At 30.1% G+C, this 21,535-nt stretch overlaps 1 protein-coding gene across 2 annotated transcripts in view; it reads right to left on the bottom strand.

Annotated features, from left to right (window-relative positions):
- Window positions 1–73: 73 nt before the first annotated feature.
- Window positions 74–21,535, bottom strand: part of LOC139488788 (probable ubiquitin-conjugating enzyme protein 17) — a 46,097-nt gene continuing 24,635 nt past the window's right edge. The window contains exons 15-34 of one of the 2 annotated variants that reach the window (XM_071274700.1): window positions 21,181–21,270; window positions 20,399–20,483; window positions 18,769–18,818; window positions 18,169–18,354; window positions 17,492–17,539; window positions 16,665–16,701; window positions 16,220–16,308; window positions 12,707–12,894; window positions 12,163–12,194; window positions 11,101–11,210; window positions 9,801–9,870; window positions 9,278–9,345; window positions 8,777–8,857; window positions 8,092–8,132; window positions 7,737–7,874; window positions 7,226–7,313; window positions 5,857–5,974; window positions 5,509–5,624; window positions 2,426–4,345; window positions 74–2,135 (exon numbers count right to left, since the gene is read on the bottom strand). In XM_071274700.1, coding sequence (XP_071130801.1) covers window positions 4,226–4,345; window positions 5,509–5,624; window positions 5,857–5,974; window positions 7,226–7,313; window positions 7,737–7,874; window positions 8,092–8,132; window positions 8,777–8,857; window positions 9,278–9,345; window positions 9,801–9,870; window positions 11,101–11,210; window positions 12,163–12,194; window positions 12,707–12,894; window positions 16,220–16,308; window positions 16,665–16,701; window positions 17,492–17,539; window positions 18,169–18,354; window positions 18,769–18,818; window positions 20,399–20,483; window positions 21,181–21,270 — 1,755 coding nt within the window. In that variant the 3' untranslated portion in view covers window positions 74–2,135; window positions 2,426–4,225. Of the gene's footprint in view, window positions 4,346–5,508; window positions 5,625–5,856; window positions 5,975–7,225; window positions 7,314–7,736; window positions 7,875–8,091; window positions 8,133–8,776; window positions 8,858–9,277; window positions 9,346–9,800; window positions 9,871–11,100; window positions 11,211–12,162; window positions 12,195–12,706; window positions 12,895–16,219; window positions 16,309–16,664; window positions 16,702–17,491; window positions 17,540–18,168; window positions 18,355–18,768; window positions 18,819–20,398; window positions 20,484–21,180; window positions 21,271–21,535 lie in introns of both variants that reach the window. The other variant, XM_071274710.1, reaches the window with a different exon arrangement.

Raw genomic sequence — 21,535 nt, 5'->3', positions numbered from 1 at the left:
ATGGACACATTCTTGTTTTTTACGGTCTGTTAAAATCATACATATTTGACTACAGGCTTAAATTAACAATTCAAATGTTTCATTCTTTTATTATTTAAAATGAATTTCACAACATTAAATCAACAATAACCTATCTGGTAAATTATAAATATATCATTCACTTCCATCAAAATTTCTCTTTTCATTTAGTACATAATCTTTTGAACACATCCTTAAATTTTTTTTGGAGACATTGTGATCTAATCTTCAACTCAGAAACATTTTGTAGTAAATAGCACTTTCCTGTACATACAATAAAATGGTACTTTCTTCCATTCAATAAAATAGCACTTTTCAACATACAATCTTATTTAAGTACAAAAATAGCTGCAGTGCAATTTAATATACAATGCACTATTCATTTTCTACTTAGTAGCAAAAAACCATGATAGAAAAAAAGCATGATTTATTTACACCATATGGTCATTTCTGTTTTTGGTGGGGTTAATTTCGATTAATCTTAAGCTGTCTGTGCAGTGTTTTGTTTTAGTCCATTCTTCCCTCTTCTTTTGGTCATACTTTGAATTAATGTTTTTAGATGCCCTCTTTGTATCTTGGTTTATATATTCAGAAAGCTAAATATATATACTGTCCTCAAATTTAAAAAGAGATAAAATATGAGTAATAAGTTCTTAAATAAATAGTGGATGCCATTCTATGGTTTTGGTATCATGAAATCAATTTAAAAAATCATAACATTTCCAATAGAAAAGCCTGAAATGCCCTATAAGTCAGACCTTATAAAATGCACTTTTGCCAATACAACATGTGATTGTTGAGAAAGACTATAAATCACTGTGAATTTGGGAAATGCTGCATACACATAATGCTTTCAAAATAACAAATGCAAATTGTTTCGTGACAACTATCCTTTTACAATTAAACAAAAAGACAACCAAAAATTATGAATTTACAGAAAATGTGTAAGACGGACTCATTTCTATGGCTATTTTAAATGACAATCACAGTATATCCAACTCATATAAAACATTTCATGTAACTTTAAATGAAGAGATATCAAAATAAAATTAATCGTAGCAACATCTCTGACATGCTTGAATCAAAGCAAAATCCAAAACAAAAGTTTGCAAGGCCAAATTTTTGACACCCTGTGTGTACTTGCAAAATGCCTTTAATCACAGTTGGTGTAAAAGTAGTAGAGAAAAATCTACTTGTTGACTTTTAAAGTCTTTAATGTTAACAGTCTATATAGTTTGTGGTTACAAACAGTTATCTATTATTTACCAAATTTGCACCATTCTCAAAAGAACAAAATCATATATTTGTTTTCAAAGAAACAATACTTGTAAAGAAACAAAACAAAACAAATATCTTACCAACAAAACAAAGGATAACATAATTAACAAACTCCTTGTGGTGTAAATACATACAGAAGCACTTAAACACGATCTGATTGCAAGTCATATGCATTATGCTCGACAAAATTTCTAAGGAAGTATTATGCTTAAAAAATAAATAAATAAGAAAAAGAGAGTGATATAAACTAGAATAGACATTTAAATTTAATGCATTGTGTAGTTCTAATAATTCAATGCTGCTTTTGTTACTCCTTTCTTTTTACATGTAGTAAGTGTATTGAGAAAACTGACTATAAGAAAGTTGAACTATGAAAAATTGAATGAAAGATTAGAATGCATATATAGGTATAACTGCAGTGATACAAGAAGATAGTAATATGACATGACACATTTTTGCTAGGTTTTCTATGTGCATTTTTCTTGTCCCTAAATTTGATCTTCCTCAAAGTTTAAAGCTGCCAAAGAGATATTTTCACAATTTTAGTCACAAAATTTGTGAAAACACTTCCTGCTAGAAAATCTTCCACTTAACATTATTCTTTTAAAAACAAACTTCAAATAACAAAAATTAGAGTTGTAAGTTTCCAAACCTGTGCAACACTTTTAGAATAGATACAAGGAATCTTGGCAGGAAACAGATCAATAAATTGGTTTTAATTTATTTAAAATTCAACACCTAAGATAGAACAATTTTGTTACTCCTTCTAGTACATGTTCAAGTTATGAAATAAATTGAGATACTTTTATATAGTATTGTTTAACAAAAAGTTATAGATGCTGTTAGGCAGCAACCATTTGATTTTCTGGGGGGGGGGGGCTATGGTTTTTTTTTCTGTGCAAACTTTTTTTTCCGCCTTTGGCGAAGAACAATCTATTTTTTTAGCGACAAACCGAAAACAATTTTTTTCTTTCAATTTTAGCATTACATATAGTGGCAGCTGAGGGTGAAACAAACATTTTTTTTGTTCAGGGTCCAAAACAAATTATTTTTTTCACCAAAACCTTTAAACAAACTTTTTTTTCCAAAAAAAAACCATAGCCCCCCCAGAAAATCAAATGGTTGCTGCCTTATAAAAGGTTGAACTGTTATTTTTTTGTCAGAAATGCAAATTTAACAACACAACAAAATAAAATAAACAAGTAGATATTATAAAATCTGAACAGTAATATTTATACATCTTATATGTATTAAGACATGGAATGCTATGTGAAAAATCAGAACTGCCAATTAAAGCAAATTACCAAAACTCAAAACTATACAATTTGATGAAGTTTTTGTATGATATGTATATCTAGCTGTAAACAAAAGGATGAGAAAACAATGTTAATAACAGTGATTAAAATGAAGCTGCACAGTGTTGTATAAAACCAGATGACTAGTGGTAGAATATCAGTAAAAAAGTACCATACTTTTCCAAAAATTGGACATAATCAAAAAGAACTATTCTGAAATAACTGAAATGTGAAAATCAGTTCAGCATTATATTAAGAGTCTAAGGGGATGATGTATCATTTTAATATACATCACCATAGGTTTTTGAAAACTGCTTGTAACTTTAACAGCAGTTACTCTAGGTTGCATTTCTGTAAATATTGACAATGCAATTTCCCAGAGGAACTCCTTTTACGGTTAAAACTGTACCACTTTTACTATGAAGTTTTGAAAAAAATCTTATCCTAGAATTGAAAGTTCATATGCGCCACAATTTTTTTCAAAGGACAAAATATAAGGCTGTGCGGCATATTTTCAACGTTTATATGCCCTGAACTTCTCAGAGTTTAAACTAACACAAATTTTCTTAACTACCTTGAATGAAAGGTTACCACAGATTTCAATGTAAACAATATGCACATGTTTATGTCTCTGTGAGATGGAACACAGAGAGCATAACTGGGAACCAGTATGTAAACAAAATTAATTTTCTATGAATATTCAAGATCTCCCCAAAAGAGGCGTGTTTTGAGAAACAGCTGTATTTACAAAGTGCAACCTCTAGCATGAAATTAAGTTCAAAGTGACCAAAATAGTGTTAAACACCATTCTACTGTAACCAAAGCTTATAGTGGGGAAAGGTCAATAAAATATAATCATACACTTCTTAACAATTGTCCTAAATGCAAACTTAACAAAAGTTATTTAAGTGTGGTATGTGGGTCATAGTGACCCAATAGTTGCTATCATGTTGAAAAATAACCTCTAGTAGGTTTGCTGTCCACCTATTTTGGCAATGAAAGGTAAAATGAAGCACCAAATAGCTTATATATAGATAAATACAAATTCAATGGTAAAATGACATAAAATGGCAAGTTTAGCTTTAACATAAAGCTGTATTCTATTTAAACTGAATACTTGGGATTATACAGGTAATGCACATTCACTATGTCATCACTAAGTGGTTCAGATTAGACAGGTTTCCAATTAATTCCAAAGTTCCACAATATGATTATTCGACTATAAATTCTACAAAATTATTTATATCACAGAATTTATTTTTTCTAGTACATGGTAGTTTAATATGGTATTCTAAATTTTCTTTTGATATGATTTCTCTAAGTGTATTTCTTTTTACAATATATGATTTTCCAGTATCCATCTTCACTCTAAAATAGGCATGTAATGTCCAGTATGAATCATAATGAGTAAACATATCAACTTTTGTGAAATGAATCATAATGAGTAAACATATAAAGTTTGTGAAATGAATCACTAGAGCACTAAACTGCTTTTAAAACAGCTGTATCAAACAGATATAGCACTAGAGTATTTCTGTAAAGAAGCGATATCTACGGTACAGAAACAGCATGGGCTCTGAATGATGACCTTGACATGACTGGTGATATGAGATCTAATGACCTTGACACATTCATCACGACACTGCAGTATTATGAATCTGTGGTGGTTGTAACTTTTTAAGTTCTTGTTTTAAATTCTGAAACATTCTGGTTAGTCGACGATTGTCATGTTTGTCAACCCAACTTTGAACTTCCTGAAACGGGAAAATAATACTAATATTTATTTATATTATTAAAATCATTTATCTGATCACACTAATATTAAATGATTTAATCTATAAAGCTAGTTGCTCATGATTAATACAAGGAAAAAAATAATGTTTTTCTTTCTAAAGGAATTTTATATATGTTCAAATTATTTTTTAAGTATTCATGTCCAAAATTCACAATTTCCAGCCAAAATATTGTCTTCTGGACATTTTTATAAAGTATGGAGTATCAATTTTGTCTTTTTTTGGGGGGAAGACCTTTGAAAAATTATTACTATATTGTAATTACAGTAATCTCATATACACTGTTGCTATATACATGTTCCAGACCATACGAGTATTTGGACCGTACACGTATGATCCGGACCGTATACATATACTCGTACGGTCCGACCATACACGTACGGTCGGACCGTATGAGTATACGCGTACGGTCCAGCTGACCATACATGTTTTGGGATCATATGGGTTAAATGTTAACAAACATTTATCAAAATCTTTATTTTTAGTTATACAAATTGTTATTATTACAATTAAATGGAGAAAGTGAATAAGCGAACAATTAACATTAAATATTAAATTTTGTTTAATTTTATATCCGTAAATCCTATTTTGTTACTCTGGCCCAAGATGACACTTGCTTCCACAAGGAACGTCATATATTTTTAACATTAACATGTTTTGTTCATGCATGTTCCTTTGCATATGCATTTTTTGTAAAGTTCAATGTCAATGAGCATACTGGGCTGTAATTAATGAATTACTGACATGCTAAGTACAGGAGATTAACAGATTAAATAAGCCTGATTTTTTTACAAATAGTTAAAATATTAAGCTTTTATTTCAATAACTATTCAACTTTTTATGTAAATTTGAGATAAAAGTTATGTTGATCTGTTATATACATTTGTATCTAATAATCTTGACCAAATTCTTAATATTAGTCAGACCGTACGCGTACGGTCCGACCGTATGCGTATATTGAAAAAGTACGCATACGGTCCAGACCGTACGCGTACCGTCCAAATACTTGTACGGTCTGGAACATACACATTATACAAATATTGACATATCTTATGTTGCTTTCTAAAACCTTATAACATTTTGTTCTCTTTATGTATGTAGTTCAATTTCTGCTAATATAATACCTTTATCATTTTATCTTTCTTCATATAAAAATGGGCTTTGATCACTTCTGAAAACTCTGGTGGTGGGTTCTGTAAATTTCCTATCATTGCATATTTTATATTGTTGTAGCAAACATCTGAAAAAACGAAAAGAAAATATAATAGCAATTAACCTCAAGTATGAGTTAACAGTTACTGAAGGCATAGTGTTTTGTATACAAGAGTGCACATGCTGGGATTTAACTTGTCAATACAAATCTTAAATGTATTCTTTATAACTAAATCTCTTTCATCTTATCTCTGATTATAAAGTGTATTCAAACATAATATATGCATTCCTTTTAAAGGTAAAGTAAAAAAAATACAAACCTTCATTATATTCATCGCTGTGTTTCTGTCCAGCATCTGTGCCTATTTCTTGTTCAAAACCTGGTTCATTAAAGTAAGGATCAGGAACTAATATCAAGGACTGTATTGAAACCAGAATCTACAATGCAAATACAAAGTTTTTGCAAAGCCTGTTGAAATAATAAATACAATTTCTCTGCCCTCTTGTCATTTTTTGGGCAAAAACTGCCTCATAAATCCTTGTTACATGTCCAAGAAATAATCATCTCTAATGCAAAAAAAATCATTTAAATATATTTTCTATGATATGTCAAAGGAGTTTCCTCCCAGCTTCATCTTTAAATTGGATAATTGGTCTGAGGAATTAAAAAATATATTTGGTATAGCCTTCATACATATATCTATATCTTTTAGTTTAAGTATAAGTATTTTACTTTTTGGAATTAAGGAAACCACTGTGTAGATGTCAGATTAAATTACAGTGACTTGACTGTTAGTGTTGCTATCTACCAATTGCAACTCATTCAAAATTTTGACCAAATTGCAATTTGTTTTATAAAATCAAATTGTTCAACTGGTCAGAATATTGAACAAATTGTAAAGTCAAAATGTGAAAGTGCAAGGTGATAAAATAAAATATACTTACAATCCTATAAGACTTTAACTCCACTTTAATGATGTTATTACTAAATTTGTCTATCAATCTGTATAGTTATATTATAGCCATTACCATACTAAAGGTAAAATGTTTTATTTTGAATTGCTATAAAAATGTCCAAACTAAGCTTTTATATAGTTTAAAATAATACATCATATATTCAGTAAAATATGTGTGAAATAACAATATGCTATTGATAAGTTTCCTTGGGGAGATAACCTAAAATACTATTCTTTTGAATAAAGATTTTTTGAAACCAAAAAAGATTATCTCCCCTTCCTACAAACATATTGCAATTTCACAAATATTTTACTGAATATGAAATGTTTTTATTCACATAATGTGTGATTCTTATGAATATAGAATACTTTTCAAAGAAAAACTATATAAAAGCTTAGTTTGGACATATTTATAGCAATTAAAAATAAAACAGTTCACCTTTAGTATGGTAATGGCTATAATATAACTATACAGATTGATAGACTGATTTAGTAATACCATCAATAAAGTGGAGTTAAAGTCTTATAGGATTGTAAGTATGTTTTATTTTATCACCTTGCACTTTCACGACTTGACTGTGGTTTTCTACAGCAGTTGGTTCAAATTTCTTACCAGTTGAACAATTTGGTTTAATAAAACAAATTGCAATTTGGTTAAAATTTTGAATGAATTGCAATTGGTGGATAGCAACACTTACAGTCAAGTCACTGTAAATTAAAATGTATACTTTACCTGTAGAACAGTAGAGGTTTTTTCATTCCACTGCTCCCCCTTCTGTCCCTCCCAGGTTCCAAGTAATGAAAGACAAACTTTTCCACATCTGTTATATAAGAAATCAAAGAATCTTGTTTTTAACTTGGTAAATACATCTCTACAGTACAATCTCAGGAATATTTACAACTTTTACATGATCTTTGTTAAATGAACAATTTTTTACTGTAAAACATGTGTTCCTGACTTCTATCTACTATGTAACAATCCAATAATGTTTTATTTATTTACATAATCCTAACATTTCAAATCTCAACTCTGGCAGTTACAATAACAAGATGGCACCAGGAATATAATTTACAGAGAAAGCCAATTTCAAATGTTCTTTTTCCTATCAAAACTTATCAAATCAAACTATGATCAGATGTGGATGTTGATCTGAAGTTGCACATATACATGTATATAAGGTATATTTTCTCAGTATCCATGCACATAGAAAATCTATGAAGTTGAAAAATTTACTTCTACTTACGCATACAAATTTGGGTTAAATCTGACTTTTCCACTTCCTGTTGTGTGAAGGTTAACTTGTGGTGGGCATCGTGGGTAGGCAGGAGGGAAATATATGTCAAACAGGAAACATCCACCAGAATAAGGGGTTCCTTCTGGCCTGAAAATTAGTGTATTGATTTTTAGAAAATTCTTAATAAAATAAATAATAGAAACCTTTTTATCATTTAATTTTTTTTATCCCAAGGTATTTTATAGATTTCCTGTTGTAAATGAGGAATCAAAAACAGCTTTAAACTATGAGAATAATAGGGGGTATAGAATATATGTCAATGAGAAAGCAACCAAACAAAATCAATAGAATTAAAAGGACTTACCCTGTAATTAATGCTCTCATTAAAGTTATCTTTTCATCATCCTACAAAGGAGCAAATATAATTGAATGTAAAATAGTGTCTATTGGCAATCACTAACATTTCACTTATTTGAATTTGCGGTTGTCCCCTCAAGTTAAAATCCCCAAAATTAGTATTCAATGAATACCAATGAATCCACAGTAAAATAAAATTTCTCATAGCATAGTTACTACTATATTTGTCAAATAAGAACTGCGATAACATCATGAAAAAAAATACTATTGAATGAATTATAAATTTTGTAAATAAACATGAGCAAACAAACAACAATGTTCACAATAACCTGTTTAAAAATCTGAAATCTAAAATATCATGTATTCTTAACTCATAAGGTTGACACATGTGTATGTAGGTGCCTGTCCCAAGTCAGGAGCCTGTAATTCAGTGGTTGTTGTTTGTTTAAGTGTTAAATATTTGTTTTTCGTTCATTTTTTTATATAAATGAGGCCGTTAGTTTTCTCGTTTGAATTGTTTTACATTGTCATATTGGGGCCTTTTATAGCTGACTATGCGGTATGGGCTTTGCTCATTGTTGAAGGCCGTACGGTGACCTATAGTTGTTAATGTCTGTGTCATTTTGGTCTCTTGTGGATAGTTGTCTCATTGGCAATCATACCACATCTTCTTTTTTATATTGTATACTTACTGTTCTAACAAATATAGATGAAGACAGATTAAGTGGTAAACTTGACGATAAAGATGTTAACTCCTGGGCTATTCTGAATATCTAAAATAAAATATAAATATATTGTAAAATGTAAATTCTTCAGTACTGCTTTTATGTCCTACATCTATGAATAAAATGTGGTGGGGAGTATACTTCATGAGAAAACAACATAAAGACTCATATAACTAAAAGAAATTCAGATAAAACAAATATTCACCAACAGACAGGTGTCTATACAATTTGTCAAGGGATAAATTGTCACCAACAGACAGGTGTCTATACAATTTGTCAAGGTATAAATATTCACCAACAGACAGGTGTCTATACAATTTGTCAAGGTATAAATTGTCCAGAGTCAAATTCAGTGCAGGAAAAGCACATAACCCCACATACATCATACATGTATTTCAAAACTTATATAGGATAACTCCCATGCATAATAAATGATTGGACAATTCTATCTTTAAGATAAAAAACTACCTGTTTCTGACCTCCAGCTTGATGTGACTTGTAAAGATTTGCATAATGGTGGCCCAGGTTCCCCTCCACTACAAAAAAAAAATGTAAAACCATCAATGTTGTATGTGAATGGGAAGGAATTTAGATATCAATAGGACAGTAACACATTAACAAAACATTCATGCAAAACATTCATGAAAAACTCTTTGAGGTTTAGTTGATAAAGGTACAAATATCTAATGGATTAAGTGCCTGCAGACTTTGATTGAATAACCATTGAATTATATTTGTGTTGAATATCATATAAATACATGAAAGTGGATTTAAAATAAGTTTTTTTTAATCAAACCCTCCATTTTCATTTTTCACTTGTTTATCAATAAAATTATGTGGAAAAGAAAGTACAAAACATTACAGCATGTATGTTATAGGTCAGAGGATTTCCTCTTGAATCTGATATGATTGGTTTCCTTATGAAATGGCAAACACTGAAGAAAATCTAGAACTTGTGATATTTTTCTTAGCAAATATGATTCTGACTTACATGGCAGATCTGAACTACCAAATTGCATGCTCTTAAGAACTTGTTTATATTGCACTTCTAATTCTGCATCCTGAAAAAAAACCAAAATATTTCATTAAAAGCTTCATATTGAAATAAAATATACTATGCATACTTTCAACTTCAATTCAAACTACTGATGTAGACAGGTAACTCATATTTTGGGTTGATTTCAATTCTATCGGTGTTAATAGAAACCTTAAAACAAATTTCAGAAATCCTTGTAATCTGGGACTATTGTACTAACGGGACTGGAAACTGTTATACCAATCAGTGTAATAATATCTACATCACAGCCATTCGAACGAGACTTTACCTGCGCTATTTATTGACACGCCATATTGTTTTGACAGTGACATCGTGCCTTGATCTTATAATTTCAGTATTTTTTATTTTATAGTTATTAGAAATGATTGTCCTTAATAGAAACATGACTACTATAATGATAAAAGATATCTCCATCTTTGACAGTTGTTATTTATCACCAAATCCTGCCTTAAGTGTTAAAAATAACAGATATAGATTGAAATTTTCATGATGAAAATAGCATGGGGAAGATGTGGAAAAAAGTATATGATTCATAAAATGTTTTATAACTTTTGATTGTAGAGAGATATGCAAGTTCGTTTTGTTATTAAGTCATATCTACAGGTTATAGTTTGGATTTGCCTATTTTTATTTTCACTTTTCTAATCATTACAACCGGAACCCACATGCAAGGCTCAAATAAATTATAATACTGTTATATGTGCAATATTTTATTATAATCAGGGTTAATTTTGCTTAGTAATGGTCTTCAGGTGGCATCAACATGTGACCTTGTGAAAATATGTACACTAGGTTCCACAATTAGAACTACAAAAGTAAGCCTAAATGTGCACCGCCCTATTGAAATTTTGGTGTAAACACAAAGTTCACAAAAGTTCAAAACAAATTTTAAACTAATTAATTTAATAATTATTCTTTATTTTAAATCCACCAATTTTAACAGTTTTCTATCAGCTGACTATTGTTAACATGTCGGGAAAGCTAGTTTACTACGTTACACGATAAGCTGTCAATAAAAAAAAATCAATAATCCTGCTACGGGGGCATTGAAATTTCAAAGAATCGATCAGTTTCCAGTCCCGTTAGTATATTAGTCCCAGTTTTAATGTAGTTCCTGAGTAAAATGTGACAAAAATATTCATTAAAGCGGAGGTATAAAAATACCATGACTGAATGTTCTTTCAATTTTTTTTTTAACATTTCTTAAATCAATAAAAACTTGAGAAATACTTACACATTTAGTATTTAGTACATCATAGGGAGGAATCTGTTCTCCGTATATGGTTGGATCATTATCGTTACTATTATTTCTGTTACCAAGTAAACTATTTCTCTCTAAGGTATCTGTAAATAGCATGGTATATATATGTATTATTATTATGTAAGCTTCACTGACATACAAAAATCTTTAAAATAAACAGAATGTGTTCATTATTGTTTTTTTTAATGTAAAAATCTGCGAAGTAACTAGGGAGAATGTATTGTTTAGGAAAATTGAGTCCAGTGTATTGACCTATTTTTAACCTTTTCTCTAGTATAAAAAATATATTTACATGGTGTTGAATAAATTTCGTTCAAGTATACCCTACAACTCCTTTTACCCATAACCTAAGACTGAGAGCGTTTGTTTTGTACATACATAAAACTCATTTGATATACCAGGCTTATTATTGTGTATGCCATTCATGCGTTTTAATACTCATCAGTGACACTCTTATACAAAAAGTTAAAAGACCAAATAAAGTATGAACAGCAACTTAAGGTGGTACCTAACATATGAACTAAAATTAATTTGGCTCGTTTAATTTTCTTAAAATTTTTACAAAGTATTTACTTTGACCCTTTGACAAAAATATAAAAAAATTAAAAAAATTGAACCAACTGTTTAATCAGAAAAATTACACTGGTTATATAGCAGTTTGACAAACACTTATTTTGATCATTGAGAAGCTTGATATTCCCTTCACAACACAACGTCATTAAAATGTTCTGCTGATTTTACAGAGTTATCTCCCTGTAGTGTTAGGTACCACCTTAACTTCAGTTGAGTAATTACAACAGTGATATACACCACATGTCAATTTCTTTTGCTATCTTCATGTTTTACTTTGAAAGTTACTGGTATGTTGTGTTTTTTTTTTTTATCTTTTCATTTCAAGATCACTTTTCCCTTTACTTCCAGCATGTAATTTCAATGCACAGAGACAGTACAATGCTGTCTTTACTTTTGAATTTGTAAAACACTTTAACAGTAAACCAAAGTCTTTTAAAATATGCAGTAGTATTAATTTCTTACCTTTCACATTGTTAAATAACGAAACCATTTCCCTGAAACAACAATAAATAACTTCATTCAACAATGTTTTTTCATGTTAAAAAGAGTTCTACACTGTCATGTTTAATACTTTTCTGTTAGCGTTCATTTTATTCTCTAATTCTAAAAAAACTCAAGATGCAGCGTACATACATGCTCTATTTTATGGTTCACATTTTTTTACATGAAGTATTTGTGTGCATTTGAACTTTTAAAGTAAGTGTTACTTTCATTATCATGAAATTTAATCAGACTTTGAAATAAATTACAATTCAGGTTGATGATTAAAAGCAGAAATTTGATATTTGCAGTTAGTTTACATGGCAACATCTTGGTAAACCCTGTTTGAGGTTTTGGTTCATTTTCAAGTTTTGGTTTATTTTAATGCATTATGCTTTTTTCTTTTGGATGGTGCTGTCATTTCATTTTTTTTTATTAAAGTTTTTATATATATATACCACTTGTGTTTAGATCACGGACACCAAAATCAGACTGATAAGCTACTAAATATTCTCATCATACAAACCTTGCAATTTTTTCTTCTTCTCCATCTGAATCAGAAGAAGAGCTATGTGAACTACTTTCTCTACATCTACCAAAACATTTAGGAATGAGACCAAAGGCTGAGGTCTCTGGTGGATCATCCCATGACTGATGAGATGTTGGTATACTGCCATTTCCAGCTTTACATAGATGCTTTAACATCATCGATGCCTGTAAAATCATTCAACATTTTAAATATTATAATTCATATTGTATCTATATCTACTAAAAAAAATGAATGCACTTTTATTTTTTTTCAAGTAAGAATCAAACTTAAGGTGGCTCGGGTCTATTCAAATTTTCTATCAAAAGTGCTATATTTTTTGTGTTATTTTATTCTTTATAGAAAGTGAATCAAATTGGTCGAAAAAAAATAGGGGGTCATGAACCATTTAAGCTAAAAATTTTACTTTTAAACAGGTATGTAAAAGGGACCATTTTTTAATGAAATGATAGGGAAAATAGAGGTGTTGACATATTTTTATACGAATATCAAAAAAACATTCTATGACACTTGGTCCAAAACTGTAATATAAAAAGCTGAAATATAGCTTCAAAGAATGAGAAAATAAAAAACATAGGTCACTGATAAGGACAAAAAATTATTTTGCATTAAAACCCAAATTCTGGCGGGAAATGGTGAAAATGCGTGAAATGTCGTTTTGGGCCTTTAGAAGATACACATAATAACGAAAATATTCTTAAAGTGACATAACTACAATGATTAAACATTTCAAATCAATCAAAATATTAAAAACTAGAGGCTCTCAAGAGCCTGTATCGCTCACCTGATTCTACTTGGGTTTTTGAAATCATATTAAAAAAGATAAAATTTGACTACAAAGTAACAACACCTGGCCAGAACCTCGTTAAGAAAGGAACATTTATGCTATATTTGACTTCATTTCATTCAGTGGTTCTCTAAAGGTTGCATTTCTGTAAATATTGATAATGCAATTTCCCATAGGAACTCCTTTTACGGCTAATACTGTACCACTTTTACTATGAAGTTTTGAAAAAAATCTTATCCTAGAATTGAAAGTTCATATGCACCACAACTTTTTTCAAAGGTCAAAATATGGGCTGTGCGGCATATTTTCAACGTTTATATGCCCTGAACTTCTCAGAGTTTAAACTTACACTAATTTTCTTAACTACCCCTACCTCGAATGAAAGGTCACCACAGATTTCAATGTAAACAATATGCACGTGTTTATTTACTGGTAACATTCCAAAGTTCTGTATCTGCGATATGGAACACAGAGAGCATAACTGGGAACCAGTATGTAAACAAAAATAATTTTCTATTAATATTCAATTTCTCCCCAAAAGAGGCGTGTTTTGAGCAACAGCTGTATTTACAAAGTGCAACCTATACAGACATTTATTCAAATAGAAAACTCTCTAAAATCAGTTTGTCTCACATTAATACTCATTTATCATAATTATAGTCTTAAAGAAATCACTGTGTATACTCTAAGTTTGTCTTTACTATACATTTTATACCCCCTCCCATGTTTCAATTTTTTAAAGAATTTGAAAACAAAACTTTAATTATTGCCAGCTTATCCTATTTGCATATTTTCTGATAAAGCCTAGAACCTGTTAAAAACTGTTTTGATAACATATTGAAAGCATATCAGAATATTATAAATGTAATGTTTAGCAGTCAATCATTACAACATTCAAGATTATATAAAGTGTCCAATCCAGCCTCTGTCTCCAGTCCACATCTTACTGTATGCCTATTTGTCAATTAAAGAACACATTTTCTGCCTCAAATGGTCAATTTAGAATTCTTGTCACAACAGTATCATCTGTAACCATATATCTGACACCATTTAGCTACTATATATATACTAGAAGTGTTCAAACAAAGCCATATTTGCAATAGTAATATGTATGTAGATACCAGTCTGAGATATAAATTCACTTTAAATGTTGTAGAGATGACTGCTAACATCTGATTTTTGCATAACTTCCAAGCATAGTTATTGTTTTCTATATCAAGAACTTTAAAATCATAAAATCATAGCATTTACAAGTTAAATTATTTGTTTTATGACCCAGGGGGTAGGCAATTTTCTATGTTTTTTGCCCCATGGGGCCTCAATTTTCCTAAATCATTCTGCTGTTTCTAGCAATTTGGAATATTTAGTACATATTCAGGATAGAAGACACTATTGTAAGTTTTCTTGAGATATTTTTGTTTTTCTAGCTTTTATTTATTATGACGTGGTGACAAAAAAGCAGATTTAGGTGTTGCAGCTTACTTTTGGGTTATCGAAGGGACACAAATACCTCATACATAATATTCAGGAAGGATCTATGAGTTACAATGACTGCGAAGAGTAAATATAAGCACTTCTTAACAATTTAACATACAAATATGCAAATATTACGAATTAATTTTGTATCCATGACTTTAAGTAAACTATGCATACTGTAAACTGTGAATTTATGTTGAGTCATCATCTGTAAGGCCCAGGATTCTATCAATCTTCATTAAATATTTATAAAACTTCATATTTGAGTTAATTTCTTTAAAATCTGTGAAATTAAGCAAATTTGGTTAAATTCTGAATGTTCCCCTTTTTCACCCTATATAGGTTGCATTTCTGTAAATATTGACAATGCAATTTCCCATAGGAACTCCTTTTATGGCTAATACTGTACCACTTTTACTATGAAGTTTTAAAAAAAATCTTATCCTAGAATTGAAAGTTCATATGCACCACAATTTTTTTCAAAGGTCAAAATATAGGGCTGTGCGGCATATTTTCAACGTTTATATGCCCTGATTTTCTATGAATATTCAATTTCTCCCCAAAAGAGGCGTGTTTTGAGCAACAGCTGTATTTACAAAGTGCAACCTAAAAGTAGACATTTGTATGTATTTCCAGTGGCTCCTATGTTAAACTAAGTCCGCAGCTGGCAGCCATCTTGGTGGAATCAGCTACAAAGTAATAACACTTGTTCAGCACCTCATAAGGAACATTCAGACTATGTTTTGTTTCTTTCCTATCAGTGATTCTCTAAAAGAAGTCATTTGTATGCATTTCCCATAGGGTCCTATGTTAAACTAAGTCCCCCACTGGCAGCCATCTTGGATGATGGATTGGCTACAAAGTAACAACACTTGGTCAGCACCTCATAAGGAACATTCATGCCATGTTTGGTTTCATTCCATTCAGTGGTTCTCTAAAAGAAGTCATTTGTATGCATTTCCCGTAGGGTTCTATGTTAACCCTATCGGATGACAGACGCCAAGTGATGAGAAAAGCTCACTTGGCCCTGCGGGCCATGTGAGCTAAAAATAATATCGAATTTAACACAAATACTTTTCGTGTGCATTGTAATTCATGCGTGAAATTATGCGTAGTCGTATAGTCCCCATCCACCTTAATAATCATATGTTACCTGATAAATCATATATTTAGTAATCAGGCACAAAAATTCTAAAAGAACACAATGCAATGTATAAATACATTCATACCTTCTTTTCAAGTTGTTCCAGCAACTTGTAGACAGACAACTGTTGATTTGGTAAAGATACAAGTAATGGCAGTAACTGTTTCTGTCGAGCTGAAATAAAGTATAAAAGATTGAAGTCATTTGTGTTTTGTAAACAGAGGAAAAATACCTTTTAAATTTTATTATTACAAATGTATCATAGATTTAAAATACTGAAATGGACAAAATTATTTATGAAAAGGTGTTTTGTAAATTAAAACAGTCATTTAATTTTATAATGACATCAAATAAAACCATAAAACAATATTTGGTGATTATTTTTTTAATGGAACTGCAGTAACAGGTTAATATTTGAATAAGTTTTATTTTATTTCTTATCTACATTGAACATGTATGTTTTAGTGTTGATGAATATTTTTGAATTCATTAAAGGAACAATATACATGCAAAATTTGATTATAACTCACCTATTTCCTTTATTATATCTATTATTACTCTATAAACCTGCAATAAATAAACATATTGGGTTGATGTCCTACTGACTGTGTCAAGATTTTTATTTTTAAAGCATAATCTTATTACCTTAGGCGTATTTGACAAAACTGAATTTTGGGTCCTCAATTCTCTTCAACTTCATACTTTATTTAGCGTTTCCAAAATTTTGATTTGAGCAACACAGATGATTCTTTTGCAGACAAAATGGGTGTCTAACAAAAGGTACCAATAAATAGTTTACTTATATGAGAAATTGTAGGACAAGATTCAAGATAAGTGCTTTTGTTTTCAGAATAAGGACGGATTAATTTCATGTAACATTAAAGACACAAACAAGTTTCCAACGCCTTATAAATTAACTTTCTAATGTATGACTGATATATTTTCTATCCCTCCAAGATCCCCTCCCACTTAAAAAAAAATAGAAGCTTGTTTGAGTGCTTCAATATTGAAGTCAATGTAGGTTAATTTCATCATCAAACAAAGCACTTATATACATAAAATAGGACTCACATACTTTTTCAAAAGTTTTATAGTTCATCAAAACATAAGGTTATTTCCTAACCACAGAAATTGAAAGCAAAAACAGTTACTGTAGTTTCATTATTATTCATTGGATACCATTTTTGTAGGTTTCTAGAGTTCAGGTGAACAAGGAATTTAAATGAACTACCAACTTTCTATAGACTTTGTATGCGGAGATTGGCACAACCAAGAAATCAAATATGTGTATCCACAAAGATTAATGAATACACAGTAACCATGGTAACCAATAAAATATAATCAACATCATACTTACAACTGAATGTCTACATATTTCTAAGAAGGAATCAGCTGTTAGATATTGCTAAAAAAAGATTTAACTATGTTTAAATACAAAATCCCTATAATGATATCACCACAAGAGGAAATATAAAAGTTCAAAATACAATTCAGAATTTATTTTTAGTGCCTATAATGTTTTCATCAAAGATTTAGAGAAAACATAAAATAAGTTCAAAATACAATTCAGAATTTATTTTTAGTGCCTATAATGTTTACATCAAAGATTTAGAGAAAACATAAAATAAGTTCAAAATACAATTCAGAATTTATTTTTAGTGCCTATAATGTTTTCATCAAAGATTTAGAGAAAACATAAAATAAGTTCAAAATACAATTCAGAATTTATTTTTAGTGCAAACATCACAGTAATTTTTTGTAATGTTGAAGCAGACATATTAATATACCCTTAGCACCTACAACTGTTTAGCCCCGTATAAATAATGTAAATAGAGATCTAACACAGTTCTAGTATGTCCTTAAATACCAATTAGTTAAGGTAGAATTGTAATTGGTAATACTACTGCATTAAAATCCATCTACACAATATAATGTACATTTTTATTTATATTGGCAAACCTATCTCATTGCGCAATTTTTGCAAAAATAAAAACAATGCAAAATTTCAGAATTATTAGAATATTGAATGCTCACCTCAATGAATGGTATCAAAGCTGAGCCATCCAACACAGTAAACATATCCTCAACAGGGTCTATAACTGTTGTCTGACCTGTGTCTGGCTCCGGTTGACTTCCTAATGTTCGAGGTTTTAACTGTGGTGCATGATTTGTATATAATAATTTTAGTTCTTCTAGAATCTTGTGTAATACAGTTTCTACCTGTAAAGAGAAAGGCATACTAGTTAAAGCACTCCTGAGCACTGTGGATAAAAATTGCTTTCATTTTGCATTGTAAAATGCATTGTTTGAAGCAATGGAACAAATTCAAGCAATATTTTGAATTGTGTTATCTTCCTTAGTCCATAACTTTTGGGTTAAACAGATACATTGTGGATCTATAAACCATGCAATTCTTTTGTTTTTTTTCAAATAAAATAGTTTTTTCTTGTTTACATTAGGTATTTGATGCAGAACAAGAAAAATGGTAAGTCTTGCGACTCTTGCCCATATAATCCTAAATAATTCAAATATGTGAATTTTGTTAACTGTTTTTATAAAAATGTTAAAAATCTAACCTAACAAATGACAAAAACTGATAATTTCCCTAAATGCAAAATAAACTAAACAACAAACCTTATTATCCTTCTCTTTCTGTGCTGCTATATAAGCATTTATATCCCATTCTGAAATAATGCAGGAGTAATAAGCAGAAATACAAAACAATCAGGTTGGTTTTTTTATGATTGAATTTCAATAGTGTGTTGAAGCATGATGTAATATGTTCGATTTTATTGTATTTTTTCTGTATTTTGTCAGTCTCGCCTGCCATCATTCATGTACATAATGTTAGTTTATTGTCCTCTTGTACACTTAATGTTTTGGAGGTTAAATAAAGAATTTGAATTGAATTGAGTTGTGAAAAAAAATAAAGAACTGAAGAGTGTCTTACAAATTGGATTATTACTACAATAATGTAAGGTATGTTCCCTATTGGAATTTTTATAACAAGGGTTGAATTGAATTGGTAAATATGTTACCCCTTAGGAGATAACTGTATTGTATTTTAAGCTCCGACGGCATCAATTGGGGATTTGATGGTCGCAAATTAAGTTTACTGGCGACGCTTTAGCGGAGACAGTAAACGGGTATTTGCGACCATCAAATCCCAAATTGATGCCGTCGGAGCTTAAAATACAATATTGTTATCTCCATTCTAATGAAACTGACAGAAAACAACGTTAAAACATGTATTTAAAATCTGTCATATGCCGTCTGCGCTTGCACGTACGTCCCATAGCATCAATTGTCAATTGATGCCATGTAAGAAAGTGACGTTATCCAATCAAAATGAACGTTACAAACGTTGTTGCATTAGAATAAGGAATTATCATCTCAAGCTCACCTTTAAAACAAAATCCATTTTTTAAGTAAGGTCATTGGTACATATTTCCTCAGATAGAATTTTCCTTACTTTGTATGAAAGTACACTTTTTATCCATGCTTTTTCTAGCGACAAGTCATGCAAAATTGCCCAAATTTGCATAGATAGTTCATGAAATAAACAATTTTTGGTGATAAAAAGAAATCTATGAGATAGAATTTAGAAATAAAATTGGAGAAGATAGGTTATTAAAATAGAAAATAATAATAAAAAATGGTGTCACTGTCCTCATTTTCTTGCTACAAGTAAAAATTGAAAATTTCTCTATCATTCCTTCACAAAAATTTTCCTATTCAAGTTATTTCCCCTAAAATGTCTAAGTTGGTCATTTGATTCGAACAAACACAAATATTAGTATTTGATAAATCAGTCTACAAAATGCAAACTAAATCACTCATTTTTCTTTATTTCAATAAACAGTCTATAAAGCTCTTTATTGCCAATCTGTCTTAAAATTTTCCAATGAAAAATTTCTAATCTGCATAACAATGCAAAACAAAGCAAATTCAACCAATGTTCGATATAACTTTCAATTTGAGGAACAAACAATGAAAATATCCTTGAGATTACAATATGGTGAATTTTGTTTTTCAACTGATAGGCATCCATTTTGAGCCATACAAACTTATGGTAAAAGTCTCCTGGCATTATGTAACTATGTAATCATAGTGTAATCATAGTTACATAATGCCAGGAGACTTTTACCATAAGTATGTATAAGTGTGAACAACATTATGGCATGCACCAAATTTCCAATACACAATCATACAAGTGTATATGTATACTTACTTCCATCAACAATTTCTCGTATAAATAACTTACCTGATCGATAATGATGTCCATATCCTGTACCTTTAGCCCAGTACTCTGGTTTGTTTTTGCCAGCTGGTCCCCCTGACTTATCAGGCTAGAAAGAAATGATAGAATTTAACACATTATTCTATAGTTCAATTCTTTATTAAAATCTATGATGAAGTTATAAAAAGGTTGAATAAATCAAATGCATAAAAATATTAAAAAATTAAATGCAGAATGTGTCCATTGAAATGGGACACAGATGATGCTGCTGTTTGCATATAACACGTTAAAGGAACATAACTCAAGTCGGTATAAGTGACGCCACCGTTTTTTTTAACATGATCTGAGTTTTGTTGTGATAAGCACTGTGATTGAATTTCGTAACATTTGGTTAAGGCAAACTTAATTTAAAGGGAAACCAAAAAATCATCATTTTTTTTCAATTGTAAAGGGGCATAACTCTAGAACTGTAAAAGTGATGACACCCAAATTCATCTGTGTTTTGTGGTAATAAGCATTGTGTATAAGTTTCATAACATTTTGTTGAGGAAACCAATTTTGGGACATACATACAGACAGAAAAGGTTTACAACTAATGCACCCTCCACTGCTGAGGTGATGAACCTTTTTCCTTGTTATGGCAAAATTTACCGCAATCTTGTGAAAAGAGAAAATTTTAATTACTTGAAACCTTTTGTAGAACTTCTAGTTGCAAAGAAAGACTTTAAAAAGTTTGGATAAAGATAGATTTCAAGTTATTACAGAGATATTTCTGGAGAATATGATATCAATCTATTTTAACTTACTGGTGTGTTCGGCTTGTTGGTTCTTTGTTCTGTCAGCTGACTGATATCCATATCATACAAGTAATTAACACGGGGATTCACTTCACTCACCTGAAATTGAATTCATACAAATAAAGTTAATACAACTTAACAGACATGAAAAAAATTTAAGTAATAATAAACCCTTTTACACATTTGTCAAGAGTTACATTTTCAACTCACAACAGTCTACAGAAAAAACTTATTAAATCTATATAAACCCATTATCTTGACACAGAGCCAATGAGTATTCTCTTATAATGGGAATCTCAGAAGCAAGCAATACTGTAGATTCATTATTATTTGTTGTATACTAATTTCTATTGATTTCCTTGGT

This window comes from Mytilus edulis, chromosome 1 (assembly GCF_963676685.1).
Source record: "Mytilus edulis chromosome 1, xbMytEdul2.2, whole genome shotgun sequence".
Taxonomy (NCBI): domain Eukaryota; kingdom Metazoa; phylum Mollusca; class Bivalvia; order Mytilida; family Mytilidae; genus Mytilus; species Mytilus edulis.
Note: the sequence above shows the minus strand (reverse complement) of the source record. Positions and strands in the feature narration are given on the sequence as shown.